This window comes from Mobula birostris, chromosome 12 (assembly GCF_030028105.1).
Source record: "Mobula birostris isolate sMobBir1 chromosome 12, sMobBir1.hap1, whole genome shotgun sequence".
In the NCBI taxonomy this organism is placed as follows: Eukaryota; Metazoa; Chordata; class Chondrichthyes; order Myliobatiformes; family Myliobatidae; genus Mobula; species Mobula birostris.
In genome coordinates this window covers 40755966-40773763 of record NC_092381.1, presented here as the reverse complement: position 1 = coordinate 40773763, position 17798 = coordinate 40755966, and the positions used below count along the sequence as shown (strand labels likewise).

General features: G+C 41.0%; 1 protein-coding gene across 1 annotated transcript in view; it reads left to right on the top strand.

Moving 5' to 3' along the window:
* The window catches only part of dmap1 (DNA methyltransferase 1 associated protein 1), a 112224-nt gene that overhangs the window by 28377 nt on the left and 66049 nt on the right, over positions 1-17798 (top strand). Inside the window, exons 2-3 of the mRNA XM_072273656.1 lie at positions 13265-13368; positions 15186-15294. Of these exons, the coding sequence (XP_072129757.1) occupies positions 15196-15294 (99 nt within the window). The 5' untranslated portion in view covers positions 13265-13368; positions 15186-15195. The remainder of the gene's footprint in view (positions 1-13264; positions 13369-15185; positions 15295-17798) is intronic.

Sequence of the window (17798 nt, the reverse complement as noted above, 5' to 3'; positions counted from 1 at the left end):
GGAATTCAGAAGAATGAGAGGAGATCTTATAGAAAAGTACAAAATTTTGAAAGGGATAGATAAGATAGAAGTAGGAAAGTTGTTTCCATTGGTAGGTGAGACTAGAACTGGGGGACATTGCCTCAAGATTCAGGGGAGTAGATATAGGAGGGAGATTAGGAGAAACTGTTTTTCCCAGAGAGTGGTGAATCTGTGGAATTCTCTGCCCAGGAAAGCAGTTGAGGCTTCTTCATTAAATATATTTAAGATATGGTTAGATAGGTTTTTACATAGTAGTAGGGGAATTAAGGGTTATGGGGGTAAACTCAGATGGAGCTGAGTTTACGGATAGATAAGCCATGATTTTATTGAATGGCGGGGCAGGCTCGATGGGCCAGATGGCCTACCCCTGCTCCTATTTTTTTTTTTTGGCATGTGCATGCGTGCATGTGCGTCTGTGCGTGTGCGTACGTCGGTGATGTTGTCTTTTTCTTTGCTTTTACAAGGCACAGAGCGAGAGAGACTATGTGGCGCGCCACTCCTCACACAGACATTTTTGCAGTATTTTTCCCTCTTTATTTTACGCTTTGAGGTTGAGTTGGGATCTCGACACTCAACCCGGCACGGTTGGAAAGCGTACTCTGCTCCCGGGTCCGGTGCCGATGTTGTTGTGCCACCAGCTGGCCCCTGCTCCTATTTCTTATGTTCTTATGTTCATAAGTAATGTTACATCAAATAGTGGTATGCACCTTCCAAAGTTTTGTATAATGTTCCACCAAAACTGAATTATTTCTGAACGTCTATATAACATTAATAAGAACTACACAATGCCTCTGAAAGGGAGAGATCCTTTTTAACAATAAAAGCACCTTGACTTCTTTTAAAGACAATATAGATTAAAAACTAGCACTTGAAAGCTTAGTTCCACATGAAAGACTTCTAATTAAACTAAGCTTTACACAAATCTGGTTTTGAAAAGAGGAAATGGAATACCTTTGTAGCTTACTTACAATAACCACCTCTAATGGTTCTGCAATCCCAAAATCCACGAACTGTGAAAACTAAGTCCAAGTACTTAGAAACATGTCAATTCTTCAAAATACCCTGTAAGCGTGTCTCCTTAATCTCTTGGCTGTCCTATCCTCTTATTACAAATGTATTTATAATATCCTGAATGTTTGTACCAAACAATATTGAAAGAAAATTAAATATCAGAAGGATTGCAACAGTTCAAGGAGACGGCCCAACACCATATCCTCAGGGAAAATGGGTCTTAAATAAAGAGATAAAACATACATTTAAAAATTTCCTCAGTTTTGCTAATTGTATCACTTACTACTTAATATTTTTAATCTTTTTTGAATCTTTTTTTTAAATCTAATGTGATTCTTTTTAATGAGAAGATTGTAGTAGGTTTGAAATAAGTAGTCACGAGGCAAGACAAACTAAATAAAGAGGCAAAACATTAAAGGGGTGCAGGAACAAGATCCCCCAAGCTGTTTGTACATAAGTAATTGAAAATGAGAGTTCAGTTGATAAAGCTATTAAAAGATCAGACAAAATTATAAGCTTCACACATAAGCATAGATTACGAAAACAAGAAGGTAATACAAAACCTTCATTTAACAAAACAGGTGTTTGGATCTTAATTAATGAATTGTGCCCAATTATGAGCACAAGACTTTACTACTACTGAAAGCACCAAAAAGATATGTTGGAACTAAGTCAGAGATCTATGACTTCAACTTGGAAAGAGGTCATTAGATGTGAGACATATCCTCATTACATGAATCTACAGTGCCTGTAAAAAGTATTCACCACACCCCCCCCCCAAGAAGTTTTCATATTTTATTATTTTACAACATTGAATCACGGTGTATTTAATTTGGCTTTTTTTTAACACTGATCAGTAGAAAAAGGCTCTTGTGTCAAAGTGAAAACAGATCTCTGTAAGGTGACCCAAATAATTACAAATATAAATCACAAAATAATTGGTTGCATAAGGATTTACCTTTGTATTTGGAGTCTGACTCCTGATCCTTTTTTTCTCCAGTCCTGCTGAAGGAACTCAGTCCGAAATGGGGACTGTACTCTTTTCCATGGATGCTGCTTGGCCTACTGTGTTCTTCCAGCATTTTGTGTGTGTTGCTCTTCTCCAAAGTTGCAGTTATCTTGCAGACTGCATCAGGTTTTCCTTCAGGATTTCCCTGCATTTTGCTGTGTTCATTTTATCCTCTATCTCAGCATTTCTCAACCTTTGGGAACCCTTGAAATAATTTTCAGGTCTCGGGGAACCGGTGTAGAATTTATTATATTTATAGCTCACAGTACTTTAGCGTATCAGTAACTAGTAGATATAATAATCCAAAAATAATTGTTAATGCTCTTTTGAGTAGGGAATGATTTTTTAGCCAACCTTTCTTGAAAGCTCATAAGGCAATTATAGCAAATTTCTGTTAAATAACAGAATTATGGCTTAAGCCAAAATGGGATTTAATTTTTTTAAAGGTAGGCTTGGTAGATTTAATTTGAATAAAGGTTGTTAACTGATTTTAATTAATATTAATTACAACACGAAAATTTATTTGCAATGTTGAAGCAGTGTGTTGTGACTTCAGATTTCCTTTTTTTTTTACAAGAGAAATGAAACCTCTCATGGAGCCAGTCGTTGATGGCGCACCATCAGTACAGATGTCGAAACAGTTCCTCCAAGACAGACCTTTTGTTTCCAGATATGAAGCTCAAACATTAAATATATCTTGGCCTTTGCTTGTTTTGGGTAGCTCTTTGCAACAGAAAACACTTTCTTGAATTTCACCATCATTAACAAATCGTACAAATGCTACAACATGATGACATTTTCTGGTGAAATCTGTTGACTCATCAACCCAGATAGAGAAGCTGTTGTTTTTCAGTTTATCACATAAAACCTCTTCAGCATCATGTGACATGTCATCAATATGTCAACTGATCATACTGTTTGAGCGTGAAACCTTTTCAATTTCTCATACTACATCTTCTCCATAGGACCATATGATGAAGGAGCAGAATTTAAAAATTTAGCCCACCGTGTCTGCTTCACCATTCCATCATGATCCCAGATCTCACTCAACCCCATACGCCTGCCTTCTCGCCATATCCTTTGATGTCCTGACTGATCAGGAAACTATCAGCTTCCATCTTAAATATACACATGGACTTGCCCTCCTCCACATCCTGTGGCAGAGCATTCCACAGATTACCTACTCTCTGGATAAAAAAAATTACTCCTTACCTCTATTCTGAAAGGTTGCCCCTCAATTTTGAGGCTGTGCCTGCTAGTTCCAGAAATATCCTCTCCACATCCACCCTATCTAATCCTTTCAACATTAGGTAGGTTTCAATGAGATCCCCATGCATTCTTCCAACGAATTATTGACCTTCCCCAGAATTATCACAAAGGCAGGGTCCAAAAAGGTGTACTAGTTTGCAGTAAGAACATTAGATTTGAGGAACTTCAGAGAACTAGAACTGTGGTGTAACTATTCAGGTGGAATCTGTGTTGTCAGAGGTGCCCCTGTGTTCCGCCGAGAGTTCAGAGCACAGGAATCCTCAGCAGGACTGATCAAGAGCGGTGTTAGTCTTGAAGCAGCGAGCACTTCCACAGATTTCATCAACAAGATTTACAGGAAGATGTTTTCTGCTTAGCATTGCTGCTTGCTGCACCTCCAACAATGTCTTTGGGTCAGCTGCAGGGTCATCAGCCAGGGACCATAACCCATTGATGTTTCACTCCCTTAGCCCTGGTACACCTCCAGGTGGCGCGGCAGGCCTACTCCCTGCCACCTGCAGCTTCCATTGGGGTTAGTTGGTCCCCCAGTTTCTTCCTTAACCACAGCCATGAGACCATAGGACATAAGAGCACAATTAGACCATTCTGCCCATCGTGTCTGCTCTGCCATTCCATCATGGCTGATCCCAGCTCCCACTCAAACCCATATACCTACCTTCTCACCATATCCTTTGATGTCCTGACTGATCAGGAAATGATCAACTTCCGTCTTAAATATACCCATGGATTTGGCCTCCACTGCAGTCTGTGGCAGAGCATTCCGCAGATTTACTACTCTCTGGCTAAAAAAAATTACTCCTTACCTCTGTTCTAAAGGTTGGCCTCTCAATTTTGAGGCTAGTTCTAGATACCCCCACCATAAGAAACGTCCTCTCCACATCCACCCTATTTAGTCCTTTCAACATTCAGTAGGTTTAAATGAGTTCCCCCTGCATCCTTCTGAATTCCAGTGAGTACAGCCCCAAAGCTGCCAAATGCTGCTCATATGATATCTGCTTCATTCCCGGAATCTTCCCCATGAACATTCTCTGGACTCTCTCCAATGACAACACATCTTTTCCGAGATGTGAGGCCCAAAAATCAGAATCAGGTTTATTATCACCGGCATGTGTCATGAAAATTTGTTAACTTAGCAGCAGCAGTTCAATGTAATACATAATATAGAAGGAGGAAAATAAAGTAAAATAAAATATAATAATAATAAGTAAATTACAATATGCATATATTGAATAGATTAAAAATCGTGCAAAAACAAATAATATATATTAAAAAGTGAGCTAGTGTTCAGGGGTTCAGCGTCCATTTAGGCAGAGGGGAAGAAGCTGTCTTGAATCACTGAGTGTGTGCCTTCAGGCTTCTGTACCTCCTACCTGATGGTAATAGTGAGAAAAGGGCATGCTATGGGTGCTGGAGCTCCCTAATAATGGATGCTGCCTTGAAGATGTCCTGGGTACTTTGTAGGCTAGTACCCAAGATAGAGCCGACTAAATTTACGACCCTCTGTGGCGTCTTTCAGTCCTGTGCAGAAGTTCCCCCCCCCCGCCATGCCAGACAGTGATGCAGCCTGCCAGAATGCTCTCCACAGTACAACTATAGAAGTGTTTGAGTGTATTTGTTGACATACCAAATCTCTTCAAACTCCGAATGAAGTATTGATAGGTCCTGTGACAGTACTCCAAGTGCTACCTGACGAATGTCTTATAAAGGTTCCGCATTATCTCCTTACTTTTGCAATCTATTCCCCTTGAAATAAATGCCAACATTGCATTTGCCACCTTTGCCACAGATTCAATCTGTAAATTAACCTTCTAGGAGTCTTGCATGAGGACTCCTAATCCCTCTGCACCTCTGATGTTTGAACCTTCTCGCCATGTGGATAATAGTCTGCACTATTGTTCCTTTCCCCCGCTATCCGAAGGTAGAGCGTTCCTATGAAACGGTTCGTAAGCCGGAATGTCGTAAAGTGAATAAGCAATTACCATTTATTAATATGGGAAAAAATTTTGAGCGTTCCCAGACCTAAAAAAAAAGCCCCCAAGATCATGCCAAATAACGCATAAAACCTAAAGTAACAGTAACATATAGTAAAAGCAAGAATGATATGATAAATACACAGCCTATATAAAGTAGAAATACTTTATTGCAGCACTGTCTAGTGCAGCGAAAATCTCGCGGAAGTGCTCTCGGCAGAAACACTCTGTCCAGTAACCTTGAAGCTATGAAGCTGCCAAATCATACCAAATAACACATAAAAATACACAGCCCATATAAAGTAGAAATAATGTATGTACAGTGTAGTTCCACTTACCAGAATCGGGAAGACTCCAATAAATTGCAGTTTCGTCACAGTTAAACACTTATACGAATAAGCACCTGATGCAATTGGCAATCACCTCTGATCTGGGCCGACATTTACGTGCCAGGCGGCACCTAATTAATTAGCTTGTTTATTTAGGCTTTTTTCGTAAAGGTGTGCTGGGTGCGTTCCGACTACCGCTGCACCACTGCATTCTTCACAGCAATGTATCAGTCCACGGCCCAGAGGTTGGGGACCACTGATTAAACTATGAAGCTGCCCTCGCCTCAGAAACCGATCAAACCACCCATGACTACCTTTAAATTCCACTTTCGCAACACTTTCATCACCATCGTCCAGTGCTTTCTGTTTCAGCTTATTAAAAAGACTGACTGATTTCTCCTTAAGTATAAGAAAACTTAACGGAACACCATGCTTTGTACACCCATCAATGCACTCAAGCAATAGACTTTCCATTTTATCCATTATAGGATGCTGACTAAGAGAGACCAGTTTGTTACGAGCAGAACCAACAGTAACATTGGCAGCTTTCAAAATCCTTTCTCTCTGCGGATAAATAGTGTGAATGGTGGATACAGGCAAGATCAACACACGGACAGTGTCCTTACTTCGTTCACTACAATGGAAACGCTTAATTATGTCTAGTTTTACGCTTAGTGCAACACCGTTACAAGCTCTTTTAGGCTTTTCCGATACTTTACAACTCATCTTGCTAACAGATGCACAAAATAAATTGAGATAAAGCATATGTTTAAGCAATGCTGGCTAGAATGCAGTTCTGGGGAAGGAGCTTGGCTGTTCAGGCGCGCGCTGCCTTTTTTCGTAACAGCAAGGTGTCGTAAAGCGAACGTTCGGAAAACGGGCCACCTGCATTATACATTTCCCAACACTGCATTCCGTCTGCCACTTTTTTGCCCACTCTTCCAATTTGTCTTAAGGCATTGCTTCCTCAGCACTATCTACTCCTCCACTTATCTTCGTATCATCCGCAAACATTGCTACAAAGCCATCAATTCCATTATCTAAATTATTGACAAACAATGTGAGAAGTAGTGGTCCTAATACTGCCCCTTGAAGAACACCACTAGTCACCTGCAGCCAACCAGAAAAGACCCCTTTTATTCTCACCCTTTGCTTCCTGCCTGTCAGCCATTCCGCTATCCGTGCCAGTATCTTTCTTGTAACGCCATAGGATTTTATCTTGTTAAGCAGCCTCATGTGTGACACCTTATCAAACGCTTTCTGAAAATCCAAGTAAATGTCATCGACTGCCTCTCATTTGTCCACCCTCCTTGTTACTTCCTCAAAGAACTGTAGCAGATTTGTCAGGCAAGATTTCCCTTTAAGAAACTTTGCTGACATTGTGTTACTTTATCATTAGTCTCCAAGTACCTTGACACCTCATCCTTAATAATAGACTCCAATACTTTCCCAACCACTGTGGTTAGGCTGACTGGCCTGTAATTTCCTTTCTTTCGCCTTCCTCCCTTCTTACAGAGTGGAGTGACATTTGTAATCTTCCAGTCCTCGGGGACCATGCCAAAATCAAGTGATTCTTGAAAGATCATGAGCAATTCATCTGTAATCTCTTCAGCAACCTCTCCGGGACTCTGAGATGTAATCCATCTGGTCCAGGTGACTTATCCATCTTAAGACCTTTGAGTTTGCATCAATCTTCATCGTGGAAGACCCTAGCAGTGTGCCAGAGGTCCAACTCAGGGAGCAGGAGTGAGTGCCATTGTGATTACGTAGGAAAAAGTGCTAGGCAAAGTACCCATTAAGTTCATCTGTTATTTCTTTGTCCCCCATTACTACCACACCAGCATAATTTTCTAGTGGTACAGTATGAACTATCACCTCCATTTTACTCTTTATATAACTGAAAAAACTTTTAATATCCTGCTTTATATTATTAGCTAATCTGCCCTCACATTTCATCTTTACCCTTGTAGCTTTTTTAGTTGAGTTTTGTTGGATTTCAAAAACTTCTCAATCATCCAAATTTCCACTCACTTCTACTACCTTGTATGCCCTTTCCTTGGCTTTCATCCAGTCCTTAACTTCCTTTGTCAGCTGCAGTTGCCTATCCCTGTCATTCGAGAACTTCTTCCTCTGTGGGACGTATTTCTGCTGCACCATGTGAACTATTCCCAGAAACTTCAGCCATCTCTGTTCTGTTGTCATCCCCGCTAGTATCTTCCTCTGATCTGCCTGGACAATCTCCTCTCTCGTGAATCTGTAATTCCCTTTATTCCATTGTGATAGAGATACATGTGAGTTATGCTTCTCCCTCAAATTGCAGTATGAATTCAATCATTTTATGATCACTGTCTCCTAAGGGATCCTTTACTTTTAAGCTCTCTAATAAGATCTGGGTTATTACACAACACCCAATCTAAGATAGCCTTTCCCCAACTATGCTCAACACAAAGTGCTCTAAAAAGCCATCTCGTAGGTATTCAACAAATTCCCTCTCGTGATCCGACACCAACCTGATTTTCCCAATCCTCTTGCATATTGAAGTCCCCCATTACAATTATGTCATTACCCTTATTACATGTCTTTTCCAACTCCCTTTGCAATCTCAACCCCACATCTTGGCTACTATTTGGAAGTCTATAATAGATTCCCATAATGACTATTTTACCCTTGCAGTTTCTTAGCTCCACCCACAAAGATTAAACATTCTCTGACCCTATGTCACCTCTTTCTACAGATGTAATTCCATCTACTACCAACAGAGCCACACCACCACCTATACCTTCCTGCCTGTCCTTTCGATACAAAGTATGTACTTTGATGTTAAGCTCCCAGCTATGGTATTCTTTCAGCCACAACTCAGTGATGCCCACAACATCATACTGACCAATCTAATTGTGCCATGAGTTCATCCACCTTATACCAGATACTGTGCACATTTAAATACATCACCTTCAGTCTGTCCTGCATTCTTTGCCCTTTTGAATTTTGCTTGTGTGGTACAATTTTAATTCTTTAGCCTGATTGCATTTGTACTCTAACTCACAGTTGGAGACTCATTCCACCCAGATGCCAAACGGAGCGCCATAGGAAGTCATTCCTGCCTGTGGCCATCAAACTTTACAACTCCTCCCATGGAGGGTCAGACACCCTGAGCCAATAGGCTGGTCCTGGTCTTATTTCCTGGCATAATTTACATATTACTATTTAAATATTTATGATTTTATTACTATGTAATTATTTATGGTGCAACTGTAGCGAAAACCAATTTCTCCCGGGATCAATCAAGTTTGACTATGACTATGACTATTTGTACTCTAACCTTGTCCTTCCTTACATTCATGTTACACCTATCATTTACTTGTAAGCCTGCTGGCTTATCCTCAGCTCTATCGTACTGTTTCCCATCCCCCTGCCATATTAGTTTAAGCACTTCCAACAGGTCTAGTAAATCTGCCCGCAAGAATATTGGTCCCCTTCAGATTCAAGTACAACCCGTCCCTTTTGTACAGGTCCCATTTGCCCCAGAAGAGGTTCCAATTATCCAGAAATCTGAATCCCTCTCTCCTGCTCCAATTCTTCAACTACACGTTTATCTTGCACCTTATTCTATTCCTATCCTCACTGTCGCATGGCACAGGCAGCAATCCTGAGATTACTACTCGAAGTCCTGCTTCTCAGCTTTCTTCCTAACTACCTGTATTTTTTTCAGGACCTCCTCCCTTTTCCTTCCTATGTCATTGGTACCAATATGTACCACGACTTCTGACGGCTCACCATCCCTTTTCAGGATATTGTGGTCGCTTGGCACCTATGAGATAAACATCTTGGACCCTTGCACCAAGGAGGCAAACTACCATCTGTGTTTCCTTTTTGTCTGCACAGAATCGCTTATCTGACCTCCTGACTGTAGAGTCCCCTATTGCTGCTGCCATCCACTTCAGTTCCTTCCCCTTCTGAGTGGCCAGAGGCACAGCCACTGTTGCTTCCTCCAGGTGGGTTTTCACACCCCCCCCCCCAAAATGGAGTACTTATTGTTGAGGGGGATGGCCACAGAGGTGCTCTCCACTATCTGATGTTCTCCCTTGCCTCTCCTGTCTCCTGTAGCCTTGGGGTTACTGCCTCCCTGTAGCTCCTGGCTATCACTGCTTCACTTTCCCTAACAGGCCAAAGGTCATCAACACAGTCTGTTAAGGAGCTGTATCTCAATGCACCTGGCTCAGATGTGGCCATCGGGGTGGCTGGAAGTCTCCTGGAAATCCCTCATCTCACGTGGACCAGATTACTGGCTCTGTAGACATACCCCCATTCTCTCCAGAGTTGAATAAGAAATAAGGAATGAACTTGCCTACCCCTCCGCCTGATATCATTGAAGCCTTGTTGAGCTAATGCCTTACTACTCTGTCTCAAGACTTCTCCCACGATGACCGCAGTACACCTCTTTTATAGAGACTGGGTTTTTAAAAGCTCTTTGTCGGACCTACATGGGAACGCTCCTGCTGCATCTAGGCGGTACTCCAATCAATGACTCCCATTGAAATACTTGCTGCTAGCACTTTACCTGCTATAATTTTACATGTTGCCGTTATTAGGTTCTCACCAACTGTGTGACTTTTCCTTTTTTGGGTAACAACTTCTACCAAACAACTTGCTTCCTTTTAACCTTTTTACTGTCTTTATTAACAATAGCTTTACTCTGTTTTGAGATTCCAATAACTGTTGAAAATAATCATCACTTTTGCATGTCATATGGGTGTGATTTGTAGTCTTTTCAATTTTATTCGAACCATTACTGCATTTGTAAGTTGTTTGCCACAGACTAGGTGCAATGGAATAGGACAACTTGGATCACCAGTCCATGTAAAACCCAATGATAAGTAGTTTTCATTTGTAAAGACAGACTTTGCTTTTGTGTCCCTTGTTACATAATATGAACGGCATAATAAATAACTAAATGAGAAAACCACAAAAAACACGAAAACTTCACAATGTAATTCGCTTCTAATCTACGCAATCTGCCTTTTGCAATGTTACACAACATCAGCAAAGTGGCAGGCCAGCAACTAAGTTGCAGCGCGTAAAAATTCCTTTACAATGAAAACTTCTCTCCAAATTTCTGCTACACCAGTAAAGTTTGTTCGCTCCCGTAAATCAGCGGTCCCCAACCACCGGGCTGTGGACGGGTACCGGGCCGCAAAGTATGTGCTACTGGGCCGTGAGGAAACGATATGATTTGGCGATATGAGTGAGCTGCACCTTTCTTCATCCCCTGTCACGCACTGTTGAGCTTGAACGCATGCGAGGTCATTACGTACACGTCATCCATGTCAGGGCGGGAAGATCTACTCCTCGAGCTTGCAAATGATGGCGGGCTGAAAAGTATGTTTGACATAACATCTCTGCCGGCATTCTGGATCAAAGTCAAGGCTGAATATCCTGAGATAGCCACAAAAGCACTGAAAACGTTGCTTCCATTTCCAACATATCTCTGCAATGAATGCAGCGAAAACTAAATTGTGGAATAGTCTGGACATAAGGAACCCTCTTCGAGTATTGCTGTCTCCCATCACCCCTCGATGGGACCATCTTGTTGCAGGGAAACAAGCCCAGGGCTCCCACTGATTCAGCGATATTGGTGTGTTGCAATGATTTTGTATGTCCATACGGGGAAAATATGTGCTGTGTGTTTAATATCCAAACGTTATTTAAAATGTTAAGATGCTATTGACTATATAACCATATAACAATTACAGCACGGAAACAGGCGATCTCAGCCCTTCTAGTCCGTGCCGAACGCTACTCTCACCTAGTCCCACTGACCTGCATTCAGCCCATAACCCTCCATTCCTTTCCTGTCCATATACCTATCCAATTTTTCTTCAAATGATAATATTGAACCTGCCTCTACCACTTCTACTGGAAGTTCGTTCAACACTTACTTCAGGCTCCCCTGTCTTCCCCTGATAATTGACTTATCACTATATTCATGCAAGGAAAATATGCGCTGTGTGTTTAATATTAAATTCGTTAGATAAGCCCTTTTAGAAATGAAATTGAGTGTATTAGCCACTTATCACCTATATTCTGGTTGTGATTAACACCCCTCCTCCAAACAAAATCGCCAGAAGCGATTTGTAGAAAAAAATCGACACATACACGCATGCGCACTGGTGCCCGTACAAGGCTTCATGGTCATTATAGTCTTTTCGGGGTAAACACAACGTATTTGACTGCTACTCTTGTCCGTTGGCAAACCTGCACCCCCCCACCCCCCCTCCCCCCCCCCGGGCCGGATCGGCCAGTCCGCAAGAATATTGTCAATAATAAACCAGTCCTCAGTGCAAAAAAGGCTGGGGACCCCTGCCGTAAATTAGTCAGTGGTGCATAAGGAGAAGTTTGGGAAGGTAATTCAGGAGGGAGAGGCTGACATCACAGTTGGACGAGTCCGTTCAATGATCAGAAAACATACCATGCTCCTCATCAGCCTACTGTACTCCCCTCCATGCAATACAGCACTTCTCATTAGCCTGCTGGCCTCCCGTCTGCAATCCAGTGCTCACCAATTATCAGCCGCCACTCCTATCTCGCATCAAAAACTGAGAATGGACTCAAGCAAATAACCACGGTCCTAGTGAGGGGGACTAGTGAGAGAGGCCACCAAGAGACTTGTGACAACTCTGGAGGAGTTGCAAGCTTCAGTGGCTGAGATGGGAAAGATTGCTCATACAGCAAAATACAGGGAAATCCTGGAGGAAAGCCAGGTCATGGCATAAAGACAAAGCTTAAAAACAGGAATGGCTTAAAAACAACAGAATTAATATCTTGGAGTGGCCAAGTCAGGGTCCAGGCCTCAATCCAATTGAGAATTTGTGGCTGGACTTGAAAAGGGCTGTTCACTCTCGATTCCCATGCAATCTGACAAAGCTTGAGCAGTTTTGTAAAGAAGAATGGGGAAAAATTGCAGTGTCTAGGTATGCAAAGCTGATAGAGACCTATCCTCACAGTCTCAAGGCTGTAATTGCTGCCAAGGGTGCACCTACTAAATACTGACTTGAAGGGGGTGAATACTTGTGCAGTCAATTATTATGTGATTTATATTTGTGATTGATTTATATCACTTTGTAGTGATCTGTTTCACTTTGACATGAAAGTGTCTTTTACTGTTGATCAGTGTCAAAAAAGCCAAATTAAATCTATTGTGATTCAATGTTGTAAAACAATAAAACATGAAAGCTTCCAAGGGGGTGAATACCTTTTATGGGCACTGTATATTCAGGCAATAGAGTGATTTGGATTCAGTACAGGCAGAAGAGATTTAGCTCAGTTTGCCATCATGTTCAACTGAACATGGGCCGAAGGCCTGTTACTGCACTGTACTGGTCTAAGCTTAAGTAAAGTTAGCATTTTAGATACAAACTTAAATTAGTAGGGGAATGTTAGTTAGGATTCTCCCTAGTGCATCCCCAGATTTTAGTACAGACTATTTGAATATACTTGATTTTACATTGTATCGTAAAACTATTCTCCTTTTTGAGTGTTTCTCCTTGTGACTTTTAGTCAATTTTTCTTTTCATCGAAATTTGGCTTGGATTTTGAGTATGCAAAAATAAGCTATTTTATTTCCAGTTAAGTACTCTTGTCCTCATTTTCTTTTTCAGTTTCTTCCTTGCATTCAATATTTTGGTGGTGAAAGGTGAAGAATACTTTAAAAATCTAGGGAGTCAAGCCCCATTTGTGGAGAACGAAACAGTTTGCATTTCAGGTCAGTATTCTTTCATCAGTTGGAGAGCATTTTAGATGCATCAGCAGCGTTCTGTTGTGGAGGAGAGTGAACAGAACCTTGGACTAAAAGTTAGCTTTTAGGCTGGAGTATAAACTTGGAAGGACATTAATTGATGGTTAGGAAGGGCATCTGGAGATCAGAGAAGGTAGATTAATATTAACATGGTGTAACAATAATTCTGTTTCTGTTCCCATGGATGTGGCCTGATCAGCTGAGTATTTCCAGCATTTTCTGTTTTTAAATTACTTTGGCATTATTTAGGTGTTGGCGAGGTGCTAGAGCTAGGAACTTGGATGAGTAACTTAGTTACAGAAGAGTTCTCCCAGATTGAAGGTAAACAGACTATCCAAGTAATGCCCAAAAATTAGCATTCTGAGACCAGCAGTGTTGTATGAGGGATACTATCTCTTATGTACCTTTGACTGCCACTAAAATTGATCTGAAGTTGAAAGGAATAAATGAAGAAAGACAGGAGGTGTAGGTGGATCCTGTATTGATTGCAGGTGAAAAGGCTGAGGATTTGAAAAGGAATTTCCTGAGCATTGAGTGGGTGATGTGCAGACCAGAGTCATGGAACAAATAGTTGTGGGAAAATTTAGTTGGAAGAGACTATGATCAGATGGAGTGACAGCAGAAGGTATTCAAATACCAGAGTGAGAATTTTAAACTTGAGACAATGCATGATTGGCTGTCAGTGTGGATGAGCAAAGAAAGATGTATTAAGTAATTAATTTAATTTTGTGGTAGGCTGTAGAATTCTGAAACAGCTGATTATAAAATGTGGAGCATGAGAGAGATTTGTGAGAATTAAATCTTCAGTGTAAATGGATTAACATATTGAAGGAGACAGATGTTAGAAATGTCATCTGGATTTATTTTGAATGCTAAGAATATATCTTAAAACAGATAGTTCAACCTTGCAAAAGAATAAAATTTGTGACAACAAATGTGTGCTTCTGCCAGTGTCCAGTGAAATAGGGTAAGGTTTAGAATAGTGAAATTCAGTGCTTGAATTTCGATCTAGTGTCCTGGTGACAAAATAGTAATTTTTAATGGTTGTTGATTAGTTTTGTTATTTTTCAAACGTAAGGGGAAAGTATACAGTTAATGCAGGACCTTTGACAGCATTGCTGTACAGAAAGATCTTGGAGTCTTAAGTCCCTAGCTCCCTGGAAGTGGCCACACAAGTAGATGGGACACACAAGGCGTATGTCAGGCTTTCCTTCATCGGTTGGGGCGCCGAGTATAAGAGGAAGGAAATCATGCTTACTTATTTTGTTGTTGAGATACAGCACGGAATGGGCTCTTCCAGCTCTTTGAGCTGCGCAACTCAGCAGGTCCCAGTTTAACCCTAGCTTAATCACTGGGCAGTTGCAGCTATATAAAACTTTGTTTAGGCTGCACTTTGAGCATTGTGTGCAATTCTGCTTGCCCCATTACAGGGAGGATGTGGAAGGTTTAGAAAGAGAGTAAGAAAGATTTACCAGGATGCTTCCTGGATTAGCTGACACACAGTAATGTTAATTACTCGGACGTGTACTTAAAGTGACATGAGGAAGGTTAAAAGAGATGCATGAGATAAGTTTTTTATACTGAGAGTGGTGGGTGCTTGGAATGAGCTGCCAAGGGTAATGTCTATGCAGTGAATAGTGAATGTGGATCATGTACAAGCAGAATAGATGTAGTTTAAATTGACATCATGTTCAGTGCAGACATTGTGTTCTGAAAGGCCTGTTCCTGTTCTCTACTGTTTTTTTCGTTCTATCTTCTCAAATTTCTTCTCGCTATTTCTACAGGTACACAAAAATGACTACAGGAGCAGATGTTCGTGATATCCTGGAGCTGGGTGGTGGTGATTCGGAAAACACACCAATCAGTAAAAAAGATATTATCAACTCAGATAAGGTACAACTGGCTTAGTTTAGCATTTAATACTTGTACTATTGATGTTAGTTATCCATATTATCGGTTGCTGATTGCCCAATGACTGACATTCATTTTGATTACATCTTCACTAAGTGTAGATAGCAAGGAGCCAAAATACAAAATGTAAAAATGAGAGGAAGCTGCCAAGAAAATTTGCACTTTTAGCTCCTTTACGATTGAAACAGCCATGTAAGGTTCTGTAATTTAATTGCTGTAGATTGAAGAGTTTCTCAATATTTTTCAAGATCACTGCACTCCCAAGGGAAGCTTGTTAGAGATAAAGGCACAATATTGCAGTGAGGAGCATCAAGAAAAGTTGAGAAGCAATGTTGCAGCCTTATTGATACTGGTCTTTTCTGAGATTGGCTCTTTTGAAGATCCTTTGATTAGGATCATGGTATACATTCTATCGAAATGCAAATATAAAATGGGAAAGAATTACTGCTGACAGTCACTTTGGAGGAGGTTATATTACAGTCCCGAGTAGATGGAGTCAGATGCTCCAAAGAGAAAGTGAACTGGCTGGTACTGCTCTTTGAATCTTTATTTGGAATTATAGTGGTGAAGCTCATGTACACTATTTAAAAGGATAGAATCCATTCTATCATCAGCTACTGGGATGAGACAGCTGGGAGATGAAGAGTTTCTATGTGGCAGATAATTCTTTTGTTACTACAGTTATCTTGCCTCCATTCTTGAGGTTGACTGCGATTATGCCGTTTTTCAGGTGTGCGTGATGAGATAGGATTTGTGACTGAAGTTTTTTGCCTTCAATCTTTAGAACTTCAGTGATGTTACAGATTGCCTCATGGTCCTTGAGGAATCCTTGATCGTTTTTGAATCTCAGTGCAGTAAATTTCATCACCACTGTTTACTTTTGCCAAGACTCCTAAGATAAGGTTTGGGCAAACTTGAATTGTTGTGGAGGTGAGGGGAGATCTGAGAGGTTTACAAGATTGAGAGGTGTAGATAGAATAGACAGCCAGAGTCTTTTATCCCAAGTTTGAAATGTCAAATACGAGGGCATGTGTTTAAGGTAAGAGATATGCGGGGCAAGTTTTTGATACAGAGTGGTGGGCTCCTGAAATGAGCTGCCTGGGGTGGTAGTAGAAGCAAATATGACAGATTCAAAAAGGCTCTTAGATCGGCATATCAGTATGTAGAAAATGGAAGGATGTGGGCAGAAGGGTTTAGTTGGACATTTGCTTAATTAAATTAGGTTTCTGTGAAGGACTTCTGTTCATATAGAACATAGAGTAGTTCTATATGCCCATATAGAGCTGTTCTGCATTCTTTATGAAAAATGGTCCTTGTTTCCCATGATCTTGCCTGTTTGGCCAGAGATGGTTTTGATAGCATGGAAGAACCAGTGCATGTCATGGCTGTCAGTGAGTCACTGAGCCTCCTGCGTTTTCCCCATCTAGGTTAACAATTTTAACTCCTGTGTTTTCAGCTGGACCTCTGTGTTTAGGTGCAAAAGTTCTTTCTTTTCTCTTGAAGACAAGTGAAGCTTTCCTTATGTTTGTGGTTAATTAGCTCTTTGATTTACTATTTACATCAAAGCTTAGTAGGAGAGCCAAATATATTGACTTCAAGGAAACACATAATCAGTGGGCATTCTGGTGTCTGGGCTGGGTCTGAAAAACAATTACCATTGTGGTTTTTACAGCTTTGACATAGATCTTCTGGAATAATACTTGTAATTGAAGCTGCTGTTTTGGGCCATATTGATGGTCACAGTAGGGCAGATTAGACAGCATTCAGTTCAACAGTCACCAATATTTGTTAAGACCAGGATAATGCAAACATTTTTATGATCCTTCACTTGAACAGTGACAAAGGCTAGCAGGCGCCAGAGTTTGAACTGGGGTTGGTACCCTGAGGTTTTGTGCTGGCCCATTGCTAAATCAGGGTTTGCTATGGTTAATTTATCATAAGGATTCCACTGGAGAAAGCCTTCCCTATTTCTTTTTGTCAGAGGGTTGCCTTTGAGGCATTACAGCCTCTCAGGAGGATCAGTTTGTGTGCCTTTTGGAGGAGGATTTAAATTTTCCCCCCAAGTTCAAAGTCCTCCTGAGACTTATCCGAGGCTTCCTGAGTTGGCTCATTGAACTGATGATTGTAGCTGTTGTTTCTGTTTTAGACCAAGCTGAAGGCATCTGGTATTTCTAAAGAAGAATCCTCTGAGATGCTGGAGTAGCTAATTATTGATAGCAAAGCTCACTTTGTGAAGACAGATTTTCATTTCCAGAATGTGTATCTGACTCCTTTGACTCTAGTTTCTCAGTCAGTGTGATGATATCAATAGTGAAGCAGCTTACAGAGAAGAAGTCATCACCCTGACACAGTGGTATCAAGAAAACAACCTCCCTCAATGTTGCAAAAACAAAGGAGCTGGTTGTGGATTACAGGAGGAATGGAGATGATCTAACCCCTGTTGACATCAATGGATCTGGGGTCGAGAGGGTGAACAGCTTTAAATT